Source organism: Phoca vitulina, unplaced genomic scaffold (genome assembly GCF_004348235.1).
Source record: "Phoca vitulina isolate PV1807 unplaced genomic scaffold, GSC_HSeal_1.0 scaffold13, whole genome shotgun sequence".
Lineage (NCBI taxonomy): Eukaryota > Metazoa > Chordata > Mammalia > Carnivora > Phocidae > Phoca > Phoca vitulina.
The window spans coordinates 19,337,423-19,360,480 of record NW_022589716.1 but is presented as its reverse complement, the minus strand read 5'-3'; the positions used below and the strand labels follow the sequence as shown (position 1 = coordinate 19,360,480).

The 23,058-nt window shown below is 41.7% G+C and overlaps 1 protein-coding gene across 15 annotated transcripts in view; it reads left to right on the top strand.

Moving 5' to 3' along the window:
• Positions 1–23,058, top strand: part of CADPS (calcium dependent secretion activator) — a 464,832-nt gene that overhangs the window by 201,207 nt on the left and 240,567 nt on the right. For all 15 annotated transcript variants that reach the window (XM_032411665.1, XM_032411674.1, XM_032411675.1 and 12 more), the window contains exon 4: positions 8,596–8,676. In XM_032411665.1, the coding sequence (XP_032267556.1) occupies positions 8,596–8,676 (81 nt within the window). The remainder of the gene's footprint in view (positions 1–8,595; positions 8,677–23,058) is intronic.

The following is a 23,058-nucleotide window of genomic DNA, read 5'->3' as shown; positions in this document are numbered from 1 at the left end:
TTTCTGTTTGGGGTATTTTTATGTATTTATTTGCTGCTTGCTCAGAGAATTACTGCATTTGGAGCTCTTGTGTTATATTTACTGCATCGCCAGAAGCCAGCAAAGACATAAAACTGGTGACTCAAATACAGAGGATGTTCTTATTGGCTGGCAAACCCTGGGAGCTCAACCCTGCATTTTGCAATCAAGAAGAAGTACCTCCCTGAGATGGGAACTTTGACCTACTCAAGGTCTTCTCTTAGAGAGGAAATAAGGCATGGTAAAGAAAGACACTAATGATCTTACTTTAACTCTTCAACAGGTGAGGTAGTATCTCCTTGAGTGATTTTTATAAAAACAGAATGGAATTGAGTATGCATGGGACACCAAATTCCACGTTTTCTCTAGAAATAATCCTGGAACAGAGCCCTAGTAAAGACAGATCACAGGCAAGCCTGCAGGCTGCACGAGATCCACCCCCCCCCCCAGTAATAAAAATAGAATAATAAACCTGCAATGTGTTGAACCCCTACAGTGTGAAAATGTCTATTATGATCATCATTACAGTAGTCCTCTGAGGGTATTACTTTAAAGCTATGGGTAGAGATGCTCAGAGAGGTTGAATGCCCTGGCCCTGGTCACACAGTGAGTATGTGACAGGGGTTGGCTTTGATCTTAAGGTTTTCTGATTCTAAAATCCATGCTCTACTTTCTAAGGCGTGTGTCCTCTGTGAAGGGCCAATTATCTCTGAAACTACTGGCAAACTACTTAATCTTTTGAAACCTGGTTTCCTTCCTCAAAGCAGGGAAAACTTGTTCTGCCCCTTTTAAGTATTATTAGAATCAGATTTTGTCTAAGGATGAGATACGCAGGCTGCAGAATGTCAAGTACTAATAGCCACTGAGATTTACTGAAAGTGATGGCGTGCCAGGCTCTCTGCTAAGGGGTATACACATACCATCTCATTTAACCTCTCACCAGTCCATGCGGTAGGTATTATCATTATTATTCCCATCTTAGAGCTAAGGGAGTTGGAAAAAAATTAAAAATTCGGGCTCAGAGAGTTCTCATAAGTTGCCCAGCACTGCTTGGCCTCAAAGTAGAAAGGCAAGGATTTGAGGCTGCTCAGTAGAGGGGGAGCTCTTGCCAACCACATCCTACAGCCTCATCAGACAGATGTGGACAAAGTGGAGAGAGGTCGGCAGGAAAGGAGTCTGGAGGTGGCAGCCAGGTGCTGAATGCAGTGATGTAGCCACCGTCCAAACCTCAGTACATTCTTGAGACAGGAGCTTGGATACCCACAGCCCCTGGAGGGAGACTGACGCTGTCCTGGCGGTAACTTTCCAGACTGCAGTGTGCCAGGAGGGCAGGATTTGCTGGAGCAGTTTGTGAAGGAGGAGAAAAAACACAGGGCTGTGGAGGAAAGGAGGAGCGTGCCAGCTGATAGCAGTGCTTTACAGGGAAGCGCCTCTGCCCTCCTCTGCAGTCGCTTTTGGCAGCCTCCTTCTCAGACGCTAATCCCTGGGAACTAAGGGGCCAGGCTAGGAAGTGGAGAGGAACAGGGAGAACAGATCCGGTGAGCCTAGGTCAGCAGGTGGCTTGCCCTGCTTCGGCCGACAGGCGCACCTGCCTCAAGCCCCCAGAGCCCAGAAATAAGAATGCCTTATCAGGAATGTAACTGGTGACAGCCAGCAAAGGTCAGTCTTTGCCTATTTCTGCAGAGAATGGCCCTTCCCAGAACACAATCATGAAGCAGCAAAACTTAGCAGGCTAGAAGGTAGCAGGTGGGGAACCTGGTCCCAGCCCTCTCACTGATTATTGTGCGACTGTGGGCAGGTCACTTCCTCTCTTTGGGTCACATTTAATTAACTCAGTCCTTTAGTCGGTGAGGCAATTATCAGAGCCCACTATGTGTTCAGCACTGTGCTAGGTGCCGGGAATGCAGAGAGAAGCAAAACCACATGCATCCCTGCCTTCATGGACCTTAACAGTGTAGTAGGTAAACATCAAATAATCACATAAGTGCATGTAAAATTACAATTATGAAAAATACTAATAAGAGGAGAGTTGCATAGTGCTAGGAGAGCTTGGCAGGAGAAACTCACCAAGTCTGGAAGGTTGGAGAAGAGTTTGCTGCAAAGCCTAGGATGAAGAATAAGAACTGGTTATGAGTCAAGGAGGAGACAAGGGAGAATGTTCCAGGCGTGGGGAACAGCATGTGCCAACGCCTGGCAGCAGGAGAAAACAAATCCTTCCAGAGGCCTCAGCAAGGAGCCCAGTGCCGTGTACTGAGGTGGAGGAAAGGGGGGATTTGGTTTCCAATAGGCCACAGAGCTCAGCAGGGCCCACACCCTGCTTGTGCTTACTACACTGTCTCGAGTGCTCCTTGCAGCCACAGTTCTGGATCATTTTCATTGTAGTCCTGAGGCTGAAGTTGCTCTATTCGTTCTGAGGCTGAGTACCGCAGATTTTTCCAGAAAGTAGAGCAATTATTCAAATAATGCATAAAGTAATCTGCCTGTTTCTGTTTAAATTTTCTGCATATTTGAATCATGTCTTCTTTTTGCTTGACTGGAGACTGCCTTGCGGCAATAATGATGAGTTTGGAAGAGTCCAGAATTGGACTTGCCCCCATATCATCGTAATGTATAAGCCCAAAGAATTCAGGCATCCTAGGGAAAGCTGGTGCCCAAGGATGTCTCCCATGCAGGCTGATCCTCCAGGGCCTCCGGGGCTAATGAGGAGATTCCAAGTCTGGGCCCAGTGATGATTTCTCTGTCACCCTAGAGATCAAACAGAGTATTCCTAGCTGGGTCACTCTTAAACTGACATATAGATCGACTTACATAGGGGGGTTGCTTCCTCCCTTTCTCCTCCCTCCAAAAAACTGGATGTGTCCATGGATATGAGAAAAATGAAGCACACACGAGAATTGTCTAGGTGAGCATATCCCAAAATGTGCTCACAAACGTATTACACACAGGATCAGAAAAGTTTGGGAAATGTAGGGCCACACAAGGTTGTCTTCTCACTGATGTGTCTTGCTCTATAGGAAGGGGAGAGAGAGAGAGCCAACTCTAACTGGCCACACACCCCTTTCTCTGTAGGACTAGTATCCCCAGAATATACCTTTGAGAAACGCTTGTCTAGACTTTGCTGATTAGTGGGACGTAATAGTGAGGGTTTGTCATTTCTCAGGTGCAGGGACTATGGATAGAGAGGTCATGACATCAGCCCCAGGTCTCCCAGCTAAGGGCAAATTGAGGACCAGAACAAGGGCTCCTCTTGTCCACTCCAGGGCTTCCCCATCCAGGGTCTAGTTTCCATCATAAATCACGAAGGGCAGGGAGGGGAGTTGACATCTGATGAGTGCCCAGCCTAGAATCAGGATAATTCTAGAAACTATTTTCTAAACTGTAAGACCTACTATGTGCCAGCACCATGCTAAGTGCTTTGCATGTGTATCATCTCAGTCAGTCCTAAGAACACACTGGGGTAGGTATCTTATGTTATCCCAGGAAACTGAGGCTTTGGTTCAGTCCCTTGTTCAATCCCTTTGAAAAAGGGAACTGCAGAGCCAGGATTTGGACCCAGATGGGCCTGACTTCCCTTGAAACATGCCACATATCTCATTTAGTCCTTTCAGTAGCCTTGCAAGATCAAAGTGATCCCCACTCAGCAGTTGAGGAATCTAAGGCTCAGAGGTTGAGAAACCTGACATGGTCATGGAACCAGGAAGTAAGATAGCTGGGCACAGACTCCCCTTTGCCCTATTCTCAGGCCTGTGTCCCCTGCGGCATGGTCTTCCTGAAGGTGTGAACCAGGCCACAGCAACGCTGGTCTGAATTCTTGCCTCTGCATGGACTAAAGGGGCACAGCCATGAGCTGGAGAGAATCTCAAGCCTTGGGATGGGCTGGAACTGATGGCTTAGGTGATACCTGTCAGCACTTGGGCAGTGCTGGGCTCAGCTTCCCATCACTTTAAGAGAATAGTGCAGGGAAATAGTCCCTTTGCTTGGCAGGCAAATCATGACAACCACCACGCTGCCTCTGCTTGACCTCTGCTAGTAGGAAGATTATTTGTCTAATTAGGTAAAGAGCCTTCATGCACATGTACGTATTTTAACCCTAATGAGCTGTCAACGGGAAGGTTAGCCCTTGGCCTGGTTTGCCAGCTGATCTTTCCTTTCCTTGGTGGAAAAGGCCGGTGCAGTAAACAGAACCTTGTTTCCATGGAAGCTCACTCTCTGGCTTTTTCTTTCTAGCACTTGAAAAGGTAATTACTTGATTTCTCTTTATATTTTTGGATTTCATACAGTGGGGCTGTCAAGCTCCTCGATTGAGGATGGCCTTCTCTATCATGCCAGGCTGTTTGAGGGAGCTTTGGTTGCATTTCCTTTCTCATCCTCCCTTCAGATCCTTAGCTGTCAGGCAGCCGTGTCTGCCTTCCGGTCACTCCTTCTAATTAAAGTCTAACAGAGCAAAGGGACTTGACCCTGGAGAATGTGGATGACACTGGGAAGCCTAGGAAATTTGTCAAGAGAGGGGAGCCCCCGATCCCTTCCTTTCTAGTGCACAGACTATAGAGCAGGACCCCCACAGCCACACCACAGAAGGACACAGTCCCGTCTGGCACATTCTCATCTGAATCTTGGATGCCCCGCTGTGGCCCATGTCAGAAATACAGCCACCATGGGCTTGTTTAATAACACAAAAGGCAGCCACCATTTCCTGAGAGTTTGTTCAGGAACCTGTGTGCCAAGAACTGGGCTGAGCACTTTATACCCAGTGCCTCAGTGAATTCTCATGATAGCCTTAGGCCGATTTATTACACTGATTATTCAGATGAAGAGACCTGGGGCACAAAGAGGTTAAGTAACTTGTTTAACGTCACACAGCTAACTAAGGGGCAGAGCCAGGATAAGGACACGCTCATTGCTCTCATTTTGGGGGGAGGGCTCTGGCACTGCCGTAGCCTCTCCAGAAGACATCAGCCAGTCATGACGGCTGAAGGAGGGTAGACATTTCTCTGCCCCCTAGTGGTGGCTCAATGTGTTAAACTGTCCCATGTATACAAGGAACAAAGTGAGGGCACTGAGTTAGTTGATTGTCAGGACCAGTTAGGAAACCAAACAAGGCACTCAAGAAAGAAGCCAACATAATGGCAGAGCAAAAGAGCTTCAGTTAGAGGCAGGACAGACTCCATTTCTAATGGGTCATACCACTTTACCAGCTGTGTGAACTGCAGCAAGTTCCTGAACCTTACTGAGACTCAGTTTCTTCATCTGTAAAATGGGGGCGATAATGATACCTCCCGCATAAAGTTGTTTCACACGTGAAATTTCCCAAACTGCCCTGTGGAATATTCTTCAGTGAAATAATTGTGTAAAAGACAAAATTAAATGCAGTTCAATAGGCTTATTAATTCTAGAATTGTTCAGAATCTTAATCATACTAATATGTATTATAAGTTTTCAGGAGGGAGCAGCATTTCCTGACCCCAGAGTCTTTTCCCTGGGAGAATTCATTAATATCTAGTTCTTGAGACATTTCAGAAGAGACTGGAATATAGGCCATAGGATACCTGGGCTCGACATAGGCATTAATAATTGCTAGTCTCCTCTCCTTTGTGCCCAAAATGTTCAAATAACCTTATCTGTCCTTGCTAGATTTAAGCTCCATGGAGGCAGTGACTAAGTCTCTCTTGTGCCTTTCTGTATTCCACTGCCTTGGCATCTCAAGACATTCCATAAAGATCTGATAAATGAATGAGTAAATGAGAGAACGCATGAACTAATGAATGAAGCGTAGTGTAGACCTAGCCTGCTCGTCTTCTTTGCCGGCTTTGTCTGCTGTCCCTATTTCCGTTTCATGAGGCCAGATGCCTCCATAAAATTTAGTAGTGGGATGGTTCTACTGGGCTGTGTTTTCTCTTTTCACTTTTAACCTCTGTGAACATTGTATCTTCTGACAGAATTCCCAACTTTAGCCCCTAACCAAATCATTTTGCTGCTTCTCAGTGAAGAAGTCAGACATTTTGTTTGCATATGTATTTTGAACAAGACATGTCTGAGTGTTCCCAGTGGGTTGGCACCTGGAGCTAAAGAAGTCTTGGGTTTCCAAGGGAATAGAATGAAGACAGCTCATTGGCACTTAAAAACAAAGCGGAGGCTACCGTGTTTCCCATGTGCGCCTATGGGGAAGCTTGTGATGAATGGACCCCTGGGCAGCAGTGTAACTGCTTTCAGGTGGTTTTCTTTATATATATGTAGAACAGGATTTCCAGCTCATTCTCTGGGCATTGTATTGTGCGAAAAATAAAAATTTCAGTTTGAATTAAAGAATAAGTTGATCAGAGTCTAGCAGACTTCCTTACTTCTCAGAGACTTTGTGCATTTTGATACACCATTTTCAAAACTCAACTGACCATTCTTCTGGAACGCTTTCTTCTGGAGGATTTAATAAGATTGTTGTTTGGTAGAACTCTTTAGGAAGTGCTGCCTTAGAATATATGGCCAAAAGTTGCAATCCAGTCTTTATGATCTAGGAAATAGTCCTGCCCCTCAAAACTGTAGAAAGGAGAAGAAAGGGCAACTCCTGAATTAAATCAGGTGCTAAAAATGCATGGCATAAAGCTAGATGGATTTTTATGTGTTTTATAAAATAAACCATGGGGCACCTGGATGACTTAGTCGGTTAAGCCTCTGACTCTTGGTTTCAGCTCAGGTCATGATCTCGGGGTCATGAGATCATGACCTGAGTGAAACCAAGAGCCAGCAATGGGCTCTGTGCTCAGTGGGGAGTCTGCTTGAGAGTCTCTACCTCCCTCTCCCTCTGCCCCTCCCCTGCTCACATTTCTTTCTCTCATAAATAAACAAATCTTTAAAAAAAGACCATTGACGTGGGGTGCCTGGGTGACTCAGTTGGTTAAGCGACTGCCTTCAGCTCAGGTCATGATCCTGGAGTCCCGGGATCGAGTCCCGCATCGGGCTCCCTGCTCAGTGGAGAGTCTGCTTCTCCCTCTGACCCTCCTCCCTCTCATGCTCTCTGTCTCTCATTCTCTCTCTCGCAAATAAATAAAATCTTAAAAAAAAAAAAAAAAGACCATTGACGATGCTTCAAAAGTATGACCATAAATTTTTCAGTGTTCTTGTTTACATCATATTAAAAAGAACTTATTTTCTATACCATTTTGTACCATAGATGAGATTCTTTTTTTTTTTTTTTTAAGCATGGATCTGGGTGGGTTTTTTGTTTGTTTGTTTGTTTTTTATTTTAGAGAAGGGAGAGGGGCAGAGGGGGAGGGAGAGAGAGAATCTCAAGCAGACTCCCTGCTGAGCGCATAGCCCTCAGTGGGGCTCAATCTCATGACCCTGAAATCACAACCTGAGCCGAAATCAAGAGTTGGACACTTAACTGACTGAGCCACCCAGGCGCCTCTGGATCTGGGTTTTTATTTTCAAATTTCTAAATAAAAATGGCTTTTAAAGGAAAGGGACTTAGAAAACTCAGATACTTCTTAAGCTATATTTTATTGTGAGTTAATATGCACTATAAAGAGGAATAAAGCCCATTCTATTTGAATGCCATTATTCCCTATTTATTAAACTTTTCTGTGAATAAAATTAATCATAAACTACTGAACAAAACAAACTCAATTACAGTTTGAAGGATAACAATAGGCTTACTTGGAAATAAAGAGAGAAACTTAATTCATAGAGCAGAGATCAGTAACTATGGCCTGCCACATGTTGTTGCACATAAAGTTTTATTGGATCACAGAAATGCTCATTCATTTATGTATTGTCTATGTCTGTTTTCACATCTGATTGGAATAATTGAGTCATTGCAACAGAGATCTTATGACCCTCAAAGCCCAAAGTAATAATTATATGTCCCTTTACAGAAATATTTACCAATCTCTTTCAAAGATGTGATAAGGATGGAGATTATGTAACCAACCCCTTCATTCTATAGATGAGAAAACCAGAGAAGGGAGTTGTCCAGGTTTATTTTTGCTTGGGTATGCTGATTCTTACGTCCTAATAGCTCTAACTACAGGGAAGACAAGGATAGATTTCAACTTAGATATTAACACCAACTCAGTGGTAATGGCCATCTGGAGTACTGGCTGAGAAAGTCTTAGGGCTCAGTGAGAAGGAATGCAATGATTGATTAATCTCCCATGGTCTAGGGGTGGGACAGCTGTAGGATATATGCCTTGTAGGCACTATGGATAAGCACTATGTCTGTTCCACGCATTTCTAATAGTTATATTACTGGCTCCTTCCTTGTATGTCTGTCATGTAAACACTTTCTTCACTGGACCAAAATAGAGGTGCTGTATTGGGCCCTCATTAGAAGCACTGCTGTCTAGCAGTTCCAAAGTGATTCTTGTGCAAGTTCATTCAAATGTCTTTCCTAGCAACTGCCTACCACATGGTAGGATTTAACTTAAGATTTCCCTCCAGTTGTATTTGTCTGTTACAAGATTCTTAACTTTTAGTGAAATATGTCTATGGGGGCAGAAATTGGGGCATGTAAAATGCAACATCATTAGTTCATTGGTTTTTGTGATCCAAACTGAAAGTCTCCGTATTTGTGCTTTTGTGCAGCTGGACAATCCAGATGAGCAAGCAGCCCAGATCAGACGAGAGCTGGATGGACGTCTCCAAATGGCAGACCAAATAGCCAGGGTAAGGAAGCATTGAGGACATTTGCTGGGGAACCAGGCCAAAGTCCCACAGAGGAAGCACACTGATTTTTAAGGTCCGTGGAAAGATAAAACGGAGAAGCAGAGAGGAAGAAAGATGAGGACAATCATCTGATTGGGCCCTCAACCCTCCTTTCTCAGGGCAGCTCTCCCAGAGATAGTACATAAATTTCCTATGCTCCAATCAACACACAAACTCCAGCCTCCCCTTTCTCCCAGGTCCCTCCCTTATATTTCCAACTGTCTATTGAGCATGTCCTCTTGGATATTCCCCTTCATTCCAAGTTAAATTGTTCAAAATCTAGCTCCTTATCTTCTTCTTCCCACCATACATACTTACCTACATTGGCTCCTCTTCACATGTTCTCTGTCAGTTACTGTGGATAGGACCTCCTAGGCATTCTCAGTTTCTCCTTTATCCCCAAAGCACCCCACACTCAGTCAGCCACGCAGGTCATTGATTCTGCCTCTGAAATGTGGGTCAGATCTCTTGACTGCTTTCCAGTACCACTGCTGGTGCTTTGATTCAGGCCCTCATCCTCATCGCCTGGATCTCACAATAACCTCCTTGGGGTATCCCTGGCTCCACCCCTGCCCCTCGCCTGTCTATCCTTCACACAGTTACCTTTCTAAACCTCATGCGTGAACATCTCAAAAACAGAGCCTCAAAATCCTTCAATAGAATCCTCCACTGTCCCCAGAACAAAATCTAAACTCTTTAGAATGATATTCCAGGCTCTTAATCTACAGACTAGATCCTTTCTTATTAGGCTCACCTCCCACAACTTTCCTACCAGAATTCCCCATTCCAGCTACAGAGAATGTCTCCCTCTGAACAGTCCAGCAGGCCCCTTCCAGCCTCGGTGACTTTGTACGCACTGGAGTGATCTTTCTTTTCTTCTCCATTTAGCAAACCCTCTTACTCAGCCTTTGGTGCTCAAAACCCCTTCTCTAAGAGCTTAGCTAGTTCTCCTCACTCTCATGCTTTCTTCATACCACATATAAACCTTTTTATAACAGTTCATTGAATGGTGACTATATTTTTATATGTCTGAGCCTCCCAGTAGAAAGGATTTCTCTAGAGTTGGGATTATGTCTTACTATTGATGACTGCACCTAAGTGTTATCTACTATTACTGCTTTTGCTGTCACTTGTGTTATTAATGACAGTAGTTATGCTAGTCATATTCACTGAATACTGATTCCATTTCACGCATACTAAATGCTTTTCATGTACCATCTCATTTAATCCTTCAAACAGCCCTATAAGTATCTTTCAGTTATCATTTTTGTTTTAGAGGTGGGGAAATCAAGACTGAGCATGATAGGTACTAGTTAAGGTGCTACACTAGATTCTTAACTCAAGTCTGTCTAAATATGAGGCCTGAGACAAGGTAAGACACTCACATAAGGTACAAAATTTTAAAAGCAAGGGGCCAAAAATGCAGTAAGCAAGATAAAGAACATTTTAATGAAATATTTTTTAATCAAAATTAACGCAAAAATCCATGGAGAACAAAATATCAAAATTTTAAATAATTAGATCCTACTAGTTCCTATGGTAACCACAGAACATGTGTGCCTGTGAGGGTAGGGGGGTGTGGGAAATGGTAGGGAGGATGGACAGTTAGCAGAGCTTAGCATCCAGCCTTTCTCTTCATGGAAAGAAGTGTCTCAGGACCTGGACACGTGGGAAGGACTTCCACTAGAAGAGAAACCAAAAAGAGATTCCAAAAAGCTCAAAAATCTCCGTTTGTGCTTAAGCAGCTTTTTTGAAATATTTTACATCTTGTTTTTGGACATCTTCGAAGTTTATAGTAGAGTCAGTCTGTTGGCTAAAAATAATATGCAGTGATGGATTTGCTGAAAGGTAGCGTAAAAGGCTCTTATGTTTGAAAATCCTGCTTAACGAGGGAAAAAACATCAATAAGGCTTCAGAATTTACTTCTGTAAACTCAGTGTCTCCTCAGCAGATTATCCAGAAAATAGAGTTCATTTGGTCCATTCTCTGCCTTTAGGCAACTATTACATCCCCAACTAATGAGTATTCATCCTGTTTGAAGAAAATCACACACACACTCACACACTCCACACACACATCAAAAACAAGTTCATGGCACCTTTATTTTAGTTGTTTACTTTGAGGCTTCACATGATAATTTAAGAAACTAGCGTAGGCTAATTTCAATTTTTAAAAGACCATGAATGAACAACTGTTATATAGTGAGCCAAATTGCTCATCTCTGAACAATGGTAGACCAAAAAACTCTCTCCCTCGGCCCATGCCACTAGGTATTTTGATAACAAGTAAGATATTATTGACTACTTAGAACTAGACTTTCTTAGACAATGAAATAGCCAATTAGAGTGAATCTTGGTTATTATTTATAGAGAATGGAGAGTAATTTCCAAGTATATGGAGAATCCTCCAAACATTTAGGGTATTGAGGATTTCTATGAAAGAGTCTGCCCATCACTATCTCCTGTTCTTGTAGAAATGGACTATCTTCTTCATTGTTTATTCATGCCAGTGGTCTCCTTGCCATAACTAGTTAGTCCTGGAACTATGTTCTTTACCCATATGGAACCAGGCACGGTTTCCAGCCTGCCCTAACCACAAGTGATTGGTCCAGAAATGGATGCCTGATGCAACTAAACCAATGAATTACTGCCCTGGGACCTGTGGACTCTGGGCCAACAGGGCTGTGTCTTCTCATGCTAGAAAGATGTCGGCAGTCATGCTTAATTCTTCCATGTAGGGAAAAGAAGATAAAAGAATGAAGTCAACGTACAAAGAGAGATAGAGGCAGGAAGTATACCGAGATACTCAGGATGTTCAAGTCCCTGGTTGCACTTATTCTTGAGTCTCAGCTGTGTAACTGCTTTTCCCTCAGTTTAGTTGGGTTCTGAGACAAATAAATTCTCTTTGCCTAAGCCAGCCTGGCTAATACTAAAGAAAATTGATAAATATCTGCTAAAAATTAAACAAAATACCAAGATTTTAGATATTGGCTAGGTCACGAAGGGATATTGAAACAAAGTACCCCAGCTTATCTTCTTTTAGCAAACCCTGATTTTTCTATTTCTGGCATCACAGTGAATTTTAGTGAGAGTGTGCAATTCAACCCATATGGCTGAACATCAGCTCCTGTAAATATCATAACCAGAAATTCCTGGATAGGGGACAGGCAAGATGGTGGCGTAGGAAGATCCTGAACTCACATCCTCCCACAGACACAACAAGTCTACAACTGCATGTGGAATTGTCTTCTCTGAAGGGGGCCTAGAAACTGGATGAGCAGGGCCTCCACAACAAGGGACAGCACTGACACGGGTGGAAGTGACAGAGACACAGTCTCACTAAGGAAGAAACCACAACCCAGATGCAGCATCCCATTCCAATCAGAAGGATCTCAGAAATATAGAAATTTTTGCTGAGGAGCAAGAGATTTGAGCTCCACATCAAAAACTTCAACCCTTAGATCCTACACAGAAGATCAGCCCCCCAAACACCAGGCTTTGAAAACCAACCAACAGGGAATGCACTCAGGAAAACCTGGTAGAGAAAACAAAACTGCTATCAACGGGCTTAAGCACAGACTCACTCAATGCAGAAACCAGTGGAAAAACAAGAGATTGAAAAGCACATAGACCACAGGTGAAGGAGATCCACTTACTAATCTTGGAACGTCAGCCAGTGAGATGGGAGAGAGAGAGAGAAAGAGAGAGAGAGAGAGAGAGAGAGAGCGCTGAGCCTCTCCCTGGGGACTGAGACACTGGCTGCAGCCAATTTTCCTATTTCATTCTGCTGTGCTTATCCTGGTGCTGGTAGACACCATTGTGAAATCCTCCCTTTAGACTGCTATGTCAGGGGATGTGCCCCACTGAGAGCCCTGTATAATCCTGTACCTCAGCAGGGCCTCTCAGCCAAAAGGACAACAGCTGTAGTACTCACAGCCAGGCCTTATAGCCAGATGGGATGGGGGCCAGCCCTGCACAACAGTGAGTTGTCACCCAGCCACAACAGGAGAGTGTACACAGCCCATACTAGGGACACCCCTGGGGCACCGCACTCAGATCAAGTATCTTTTCGGACCACAATGATATGAAACTAGAGATCGACCACAAGAAAACTGCAAAAAAAACCACAAACACGTGGAGGCTAAACAACATGCTACTAAACAACCAGTGAGTCAATGAGGAAATTTAAAAATACCTTGAAACAAATAAAAATGGAAACACAAAGGTCCAATGTCTATGGAACACAGCAAAAGCAGTTCTAAGAGAAAAGTTTATAGTGATACAGACCCACCTCAAGAAACCAGAAAATTTTCAAATAAACAATCCAACCTTACACCTAAAGGAACTAGACAAAGAACAAAATCCAAAGTTAGTAGAAGGAAGGAAATAATAAAAATCAGATCAGAAATACATGAAGTAAAGACTAAAAACAATACAATAGAAAAGATCAATGAAACTAAGAGCTAGTTCTTTGAAGAGATAAACAAAATTGATAAACCTTTAGCCAGATTCATTATGAAAAGAGAGTTCAAATAAATAGAATCAGAAATGAAAGAGAAGTTCCAACTGATATCACAGAAATACTAAGGATAATAAGAGACTACTACAAATAATTATATTCCAACAAATGGGACAACCTAGAAAAAATGGATAAATTCCTATAAACATATAATCTTCTAAGACTGAATCAAGAAGAAATAGAAAATCTGAATATACTGATTGTTATTAATGAAACTGAATTAGTAATCAAGTAACTCCAACAAGCAAAACTCTAGGACCAGATGGCTTGACAGATGAATTCTACCAAACACTTAAAAAAGAGTTAATACCTATCCTTCTCAAACTATTCCAAAAAACAAAAGAGGAAAAAATGCTTCCAAATTCATTCTGTGAGATACTAACATTACCCTGATATCAAAACCAGACCACACCACAAAAACAGAAAATTACAGGCCAATATCCCTGATGAACATAGATACAAAAATCCTCAACAAAATATGAGTAACCTGAATTTAACAGTACAGGAAAAGGATCATATAGCATGATCAAATAGGATTTATTCCAGGGGTGCAAGGATGATTCAATATCTGCAAATCAATCAAGGTGATCTATCACATTAACAAAAAGAAGGGAAAAATTATATGACCATTTCAATAGATGCAGAAAAAGCATTCACTGAAATTCAATATTCAATTGTGATTAAAACTCTCAAAAAGTGGGTACAGAGGGAATGTACCTCAATATGATAAGGGCCATCTATAACAGACCTACAGCTAACATCAATGGTGAAAAGCTGAAATTTTTCCTCTCAAATCAAGAATAAGACAAGGATGGCCACTCTCACCACTTTTATTCAACATAGTATTAGAAGTCTTGGGACACCTGGGTGGCTCAGTCAGTTAAGCGTCTGCCTTCGGCTCAGGTCATGATCTTGGGGGTCCTGGGATCGAGCCCCACAACAGGCTCTCTGCTCAGCGGGAACCTGCTTCTCCCTCTCCCTCTGCCTGCCACTCCCCTTGTTTGTGTGGTGTCTCTCTCTCTCTCTCTCTGGCAAATAAATAAAATATTAAAAAAAAGTCTTAGCCACAGAAATTGGACAAGAAAAAGAAATAAAAGACATCCAGATTGGGAAAGAAGAAGTAAAGCTGTCACTATTCACAGATGACATAATACTGTGTATAGGAAACCCTTAAAACTCCACCAAAAGACTATTAGAACTAATAAATGAATTCAGTAAAGTTGCAGGATACAAAGTTAATATACATAAATTTGTGGAATTTGTATAAACAAACAACAAACTATCCAAAAGAGAAATTAAGGAAACAATCCCACTTATAATTGCATCAAAAGGAATAGAATACCTAGGAATAAATTTAAACCTGTTACCCTGAAAACTAAGACATTGATGGAAGACACAAATAAATAGAAAGGTATACTTTGCTCAAGGAGTGGAAAAATTAATATTGTTAAAATTTCCATACTACCCAAAGCAGTCCTCACATTCAATGCAATACCTATCAGAATACCAATAGTATTTTTCACAAAACTAGAACAAATAATCCCAAAATTTGTGTGGAACTACAAAGACCTCAAATAGCTAAAGAAATCTTGAGAAAGAAGAGCGCAGATGGAGGTATCACACTCCCTGATTTCAAACTATACTACAAAGTTATAGTAATCAAAACAGTATGGCACAAAAACACACACAATGAATCAATGGAACAGTACTGAGAATCCAGGAATAACCCCACACTTATATGGTCAATTAATCTTCAACAAAAGAGGCAAGAACATACAATGGGGAAAAGACAGTCTCTTCAATAAGGGAAAACTGGACAGCTACATACGAAAGAATGAAACTGGGCCACTTTCTTATACCATATACAACAATAAATTCAAATGGATTGAAGTCTTAAATGTAAGACCAGAAAACTCCTAGAAGAAAACATAAGCAGAAAATTCTTGGACATAAGTCTAAGCAATATTTTTTTGGGTCTGTCTCCTCAAGCAAGGGCAACAAAGGCGAAAATAAATGGGACTATATCAAACTAAAAAACTTTTGCATAGTGAAGGAAACCATCAGTAAACAAAAAGACAACTTACTGAATGGGAGAAGATATTTGTAAATGATATAACCGATAAGGGATTAGTATCCAAAATATATTTTAAAAACTCACACAGCTCAATTTCAAAAAAACAATCCAACAATCCAACATTCCAAAAAAATGGGCAGAGGACCTGAATACATATTTCTCCAAAGAAGACACACAGATGGCCAACAGGTATATGAAAGATTTTTCAACATCATTAAGCATCAGGGAAATGAAAATCAAAACTACAATGAGATATCACCTCACATCTGTCAGAATGGCTATCACCAAAAAGACAAGAAATAGCCAGTGTTGAAGATGTGTGGAAAAGGGAACCCTGTGTCCTATAGGTAGGAGTGCAAAATGATACAGCCACTATGGAAAGCAGTATGAAGTTTCCTCAAAACAAATAAAAATAGAACTATCATGCAATTCCATAATTCCACTTCTGGATATTTGAAGAAAACAAAAATGCTAATCTGAAAAAAATATATGCACCTCTATGTTTACTGCAGCATTATTTACAATTGCCAAAATAGGGAAGCAACCCAAGTGTCCATTAGTAGATGAATGGATAAAGAAGATACGCTGTATATATACAATGGAACATTACTCAACCCTAAAAAAGGAAATAGATCTTTCCACTTGTGGCAACATTGGATGGACCTAGAGGGTATTTAATAAGTGAAATATGTCAGAAGGAGAAAGACAAATACCATATGATGTCACATATGTGTGGAATCTAAAAGACGACAAATAAAATAAAACAGAAATAGACTCATGGATACAGAGAACAATCTGGTGGTTGTTGGAGGAGAAGAGGGTCTGGGCAAAATAGGGGAAGGGAATTTAAAGGTATAAAAGTCATAAAATAAATAAGACACACGGGTGTATTTACAGCCTAGAGAATATACTTAATAATATTGTAATAACCTTTTTTGGTGACAGATGGTAGCTAGATTTATATGGTGATCACTTTGTAATGTTAATAAATGTTGAATCACTATGTTGTATACATGAAACTAATATAATATTGTATGTCAACTATACTTCAATTAAAAAATGCCTTCACAAATACAGTTCCTCACTTTTCCCATCACCCCTAGTCATAGATTCAAGATGTCTTTCAACCAGGACTGCACCTTACCTCTTCCTAGCCTCTCTCTCTCTGCTCATCCGGCCTTTATTAAATGTTTTGGGCATTGGCTGTACAATTTCATGTAAACTCTCATTTGGACCTGTGATAAACAATCCAGGGAATTACAATAAATCTCCCCAGTTTAGGCACATCAAAGAGTTTAAGTTCACTTAGCCAGTAAGTAGAACACTGACTGCTCTGATTCCAAGTGTCATGCTCTTTTTCTGAGTAGTCAGATGATAGGCAGGAAGTTACACCAGGACAGGAATCTCTCTGTCATTGATCAAGTTGCCCCTCCAGGAAGCCACTTTCTCTCTTCCACTAAAATTTACTGTACATTTCCTTTAGTTTATCCAGAAGGCCAAATGAAGCAATAGCATCAGGCAGAACTGGCTCCTGGAATTCTGCATCCTTTCTGCTTTGACTTCCTTGGCATCTGAAAAAGAGGTTGTAAGGAGCCTGGTGTTTCTGCTGGCAGCATTGTCATCCTCACACGCTTATAAAAGGCATAGGTTTGTCCTTTCTTCCTAGGAGAGAAGGGAGGCAAGTGCAGGGCAGCCTTCCTCCATTGAAACCCTGTGCTGTAATCTGTCAATTCAGTCACATCCACATGCCACAAATCATCAGACAGAGATGGCTGCATGAGCCTCCACTGTGAACATCAGACATGCTGTCTTAAAAGTTCTGTGAATAGGAGCCCCTCGGTGGCTCAGTCAGTTAAGCATCTGACTCTTGATTTTGGCTCAGTTCATGATCTCAGGGTTGTGAGATCAAGCCCTGCATTGAGCTCCACACTGGGTATGGAGCCTGCTTAAGGTTCTCTCTCTTTCTCTCCCTCTGCCCATACCCCCATAAAAAAAAATGTTCCATGAAGAGATCTGAATGCCTTTTTAAATGCGGTAGAAAACACTTCTTATCCCTGTTCAGACATTTTCCCAAATCCTCTCATATTGATATTAAAATGTCCCCAGATTTCACCTAGGAATTAAGTCTAAGTTATTTAAATTGTGTGATCAGAAGTTGACATTGGAGCTTAAACAGACAGATTGTGGCATTAGTGGTACTGTGATATTTGCCAATCCTTTTGGCCACATTTTGAGGTAAAATTCCAAAATTCGTGAGCTAATTATATAAGACAAATAATATAGCTTTTGTAATATTCACGGCAGAGGTCTGGAAGTGAAACACCATTGGTTTTTCGCACTATCAGTTAAATGTAGAGTTGCCATTTAAACCCCTATTCTCTGCAGAGCAAAATTATCATCTCATATCATGGTCCTGTTGCAAACATTGATGAGACTATGCCCCCAGGAAAGAAATAATGTCTAAATATTTCCTTGATGAAAAGGTTCTTTTCCATGCATTGCTGAAAATCAGATAAAAATGGAATCTTCTCCAGCCAGAGAATGATACTACCCCCCCACACTTAGAAATTAATTTTTTCTACCTGACATTCACCCTGAGTCAGGAAGTAGCACTGTCCAGGCACACAAAACTTAAGTTAGATTTTTTTACCTGGAAGAATGTGTGTAGGGAGCATCTCCCTGACTGTGACCTTTGCAGGTAGTTAACAACCCAGGAAAATCTGAATTCAAACAAAAACGTAAATGCTGGGGCCCCTGGGTGGCTCAGCTGGTTAAGTAAGCATCTGCCTTCGGCTTCAGGTCATGATCCCAGGGTCCTGGGATCGAGCCCCACATCAGGCTCCCTGCTCAGTGGGAAGTCTGCTTCTCCCTCTGCCCCTCCCCTCCGCTTGTGCTCTCTCCCTTGCTCTCTCTCTCTCTTAAATAAATGAATAAAATCTTTTTTTAAAAAAATCTAAATGCTGAGGAGATCCTCTGAAGTTCATTCAGTAACACCAAACCTCTTAAAGATGGGTTTGAGTAAAGAAGCCAATCCTGGAAGCTATCATCCCTGTGCCCAAAATACCTTCTAATGTGTGTGATGCTGAGTTTTACCGATTATTTACCAAGACTTTCTTTCTCTCATTTAACATGTCTACCTTTCCCCCATCACTCCCTGCACTTCACCCCACACCCACCATTACACAATCCATGTTGACTGGTAATAGTGGAACGCTCATTGCTGTGGAGGGCTCGGCTTTCCCTGGTCCTCTGCTGAACACTGAGATGAAGTGATGCAGAGGGTGGGCCATGCTGAGGGGCCCCATAGGGTTTACCTTGGTTCTTTGCCATTTGGGGCCAGATAGTTCTGCCCTATCATATGATAGCTAAAAACGGGGGCTCTAGGTTTCAAATTCAATTCTACTAATTATTGATTTAACTTTTATGTATCATTTTCCTCCAGAACATGGGATTAAATAACAGCACTACCCTCAGTTGTTTGAAGAATTAAATGAGGGAAAGCGTGTAAAGTGCTTAGCTTAATGCCCAGGACACAATTAACAATTGTAAATGTCAACTAGCATCATGGTCTTTATGATAGTCACCATCACTATTATTGCTCTTGTTACTGTTAGCAGTGGTGCTGGTAGCATGGTGCCCGATATACATGGATACATGGATGTGGATGTGTGTGCATGCATGTATGTATATGTGTATGTGTATATGTATACATATGTATATATATATACACATATATAGTATACATATGCTGATTTTACAGATTTATAATCAAAAAGTATTGGTATTTGTTATTGTCTTTCATTCACAATAACTCTCCACTTCAAATATGGAAACCAATATTCAGACAGGTGAAGAAACCTGTGTAAAGTCACACAACTAATAGGAGGTAGACCCAGGATTCAAAGTCAAGTTGATTTTACCCATGTAGACTGGATAAGATTCCTTGGTGCCTTTTGTACTCTGCACATGCCTGTTACTTCATGTGTCACCTGGTGTTTACTTGATCATTTGCTGGCATCACCCCATACTATTGCCTCTTGGCTGACTCTTTCATCCCCAGTGACATGCACGCCATCTGACACATGATAGGAGCCCAGGAATTGCTTGAGAGGTTGTTTTGAATAAGTGCAACACTGTCGGTGAGCTTTGTGTCTAGAAAGTGTCCTTCTGCCACATCTTCCTTCTGATCACCTATCAGTTTGTCATTTGAGCCTTTGGAGTCTAAGGATCCTCTGTCTGAGTAGGGGTACCTTTGTCAGCTTTTACATGTACCCACTTCATCCTCTATGGATAAAAATGCAAAGACATAAAAGAAAAGTAATGGCTGACAGAGCTGTTAGCACTTTCAAATGCTATTTTTCAAGATGATCCAAAAAATCACTCAGTGTGGCTGAACATAAATAACCCTGTTAAGAATTGTCCTTGGGAGGCCATCCCCATTGAGGAATGTTATCAGTCCAAAACAAAATAAATGGACAGCAGAGATTTTCTTTGGAAGACTTTGTCTACCCATATGCTATGTCTTTCATAAAGCAATATGAATAAACAATGTTTTTGTCAAGGCTAATTTACTTTTATGCCTGGGAAAGTAGCAATCAAGATGGACGACTACATTTCCCTTATTTTGGCACAACTTCAGCTTTGAAATGTGTTTGTAATGGGTCTGCTGCTGAAAACTCCCCTCAAGAACCTCAGCCTAGATTGACAGAATGCTATTTCTTCTCAAGGCTTTAGTACCCAGGGCAGAAAAATGTCCTTGTTTTCTCTTGCAGACTTCAGTTTTATGAGTCCCTTTTTATGATGTCATTAGGAACTGTCTAAGTTCTGGGAGCAGTGATCATTCTTTGGATTTTTCCAGTATTCTGCTGCATAAAGTTTGTTGGACTCTAACTCTGGGCTAAAGTGGTATTGTCTATAACCACTGGGTCTTCTTGCAAAACCTCAGGACTATGGAGTTAAGAGGCATTGAGTGAGTCCTAAAGGTGGGTGTGATAAAAGGGACTGCACTTGATGGTAAGGTCTCTCAATGCTGATTAGCAGGAAAAAATCCACTTCACAGACACAATGGTTTTTCTCTTCATCTCCATGACAACTGCAAGGCCAGCAGCTGCCAGTAAAAAATGAGAGATACCACTTATCCAGTTTCCTAAGAATCCCATAGAGTTATGAGGTTTGAGCCCCAACATGAGGAGGAAAGAGGTCAGTGTAACAGACCTCAGGCTGCTGGTATGTAACCTGTTTGGTATCTTCTAACATGGCCTTGGGGACCACTTTTTGACCTCTTTAACTTCCCTCACTCTTCCCTTTGCTCTCAACAAGGGTCATGTTCAAAAGGAGATGAGGAAATATTTTGTGGCCATGTACAGTAATACAGACCTTCTTAGATTCATGGTTGCTTGTATATTTTCCATGGAAAGGAGAAAAGAACAATGATCCTGTCCCAGCCAACTCAACCTGGTAGCAAACTCTTCCTCATCCATCAGACTCTCAGCCCGAGGTCACCTCCTCTGGAAAGCCACTCCTGATTCTCTCAGCAAGAGTTCATGTCTCATACACTGCTGTTACAGCATCTACCTTGATGTTTCTCCAATAGATCTTTCTCCCCGCTGGTTTTAACCTTCAGGGGAACAGTCCACATCCCTTCATCATGATCCTCGCCCCCACGCCAGTGCCTAACACTAAACCAGGCACAGTGTTGGCAGTGGTAAATATTTTCTAAGTGATGGTGGACCAGCAGGCAAGTCCCCACATCTCTGTGGCCTTTTTCATAAAGTTTACCCTAGTCTCTGAGGCTCACAATCATCCTGGATTGAGTCCAAGAATGGTAAGAAGCAAAAGGAAGCCCACTGTGCAAAAGTTTTGAAGAAATAAGATTCTTGCCTTACAATTACTAGCTCTCATTGAGCTCATCAGCCTATCATGTTATTTCAGAGGTGTCCATCCTCCTTCTCCTCTTAACTTTTACCCACAGTGTGTTTAGAAAGCACCACGTGGTGGGCTGAGCCCAACCATTAAGCAGGAAGTGATTATACTAGGAGGTTCCAGAAAGAATCAGTACTCAAAGGTTGCTGGGTAGATTTCAGACCCCCTTGCTCCTTTACATGAAAAAGGAGAATCTCACTGTTCTTCCAGAACTATTTCATCATCTCTCCACCTCCACCTCGTGACTGAGTTTTAGCTGCATTGATACTTAATATGGACATTTTGACAAGCCATCCATTCATTCACTCAACTCATGTGTATTAAATACTTACTATGTGCCGAAGATTATTCCAGAGAATAAGAATTCACCAAGGGTATCAAGACAGACATCATGGCCCAGCAAGAAAGATAAACAGTAAATAAATTTCACCATTTTCCATTAATTATAATAAGTTTTACCAAAAGGTTGAGTTAGGTATTATAAGAAAGTAGAATAAGGGGATTCAACCTAGGGAAATAAAATTTTGAGGCTGAAATAAAGAAGATGACAAGATGGCTGAGAATTACCTAGGGCAGCAAGGGGCTAAGGGGAATGCTTATGACAGCCCCTAGGTAGGAAGAAGACTGGCATAGCATAAAGGCATCTCCAAGCTCTATACAGAGGATTTACTATATGAATTTTAGTGAAACTTCTATGGTAGCAAGAAAGAAATACCCTTCTAGCTAACTAGTGTGTGGGGAGAGTTATTGAAAGGAAAACAAAAGAATCTCAAAGGAGCCAACAGGAGAAATAGGTGGGCTTTATGGGAATTAGAAGACCAATAAACGTCAGAGCTCCTTTCTGTGACTCTAAATAGCTTCTTTTCTCCTCTTCCCTTACTCCTGCCTTCCTGCCTTTCCTTCCTCCGTCTGTTAGTCTCTACCTCTGTCCCTCTCTCTACCTCCTTCTCTCTCTTTGTCAAGTGTCTTATTCTTTCACATGTTCCAATATGGCCCCTACCTATGAGTCTACATGATCTTGCTATTTCAGCTGCACTGCTAATTGCAATCTCAATATCTCTCAGTTCATTTGCTTAAGAGAGTAAATCTGGTTGACTGTTGCCCACTTAATTGAATTAGTTGGTTGATTTGGGTCAGATGCCCACATACTACACATTTTTTTTGCCACCCGGAATTGGTGAACCAATTCATGTCCCATGTGATCCAGGTGGAATTCTACCCTCAGCCACAGGGATGGCGGAAATAACTCATTCCTAAGCAACTCAACACAACATATCCCTAGCCTTAAAAAAAGGTGGTTCAGGGTATGTACATAAGTCAGACTTTGGGTGAGAATTTTGGGATAAAAGGCAGTACAAGAGGAGATATTCACCCTTCCTTTAGATAGCATGATGTGATGTTATAAGGTGCAGATCTTTAGCAAGCTTTCTGTGACATTAAGGGGAGCCAGACTGAGCATTGGGCCAACCCAAAGGAACCCAAACCAAGATTTGGGAGAAAAATTCAGTTGTGATATCATCTGAGTCCTGATTTCAGCCTCACTGGAAGCTGGTCTACCCCAGGACATTTCAAACCAATAAATTCCCTTCATTGTTTAAGCCAGTTCCAAGTTGGATTTTTCTATCACTTGCAAAAAAAAAAAAAAAAAAAAGTCAAACTGATGTGGCTTGCCCCTCGACCTGATCAGTATGGACCAGGGTTAAGGAGGGCAAGTTCATGTTTCAAGTGGGAAATGATTCTTTGAGAAGGTGATTAATCCAAAGTATATTTAAGGCACTTGGACAACCTAGAGGTATAAAGAAAAAAATAGCATAACTAAAGCATGTTGC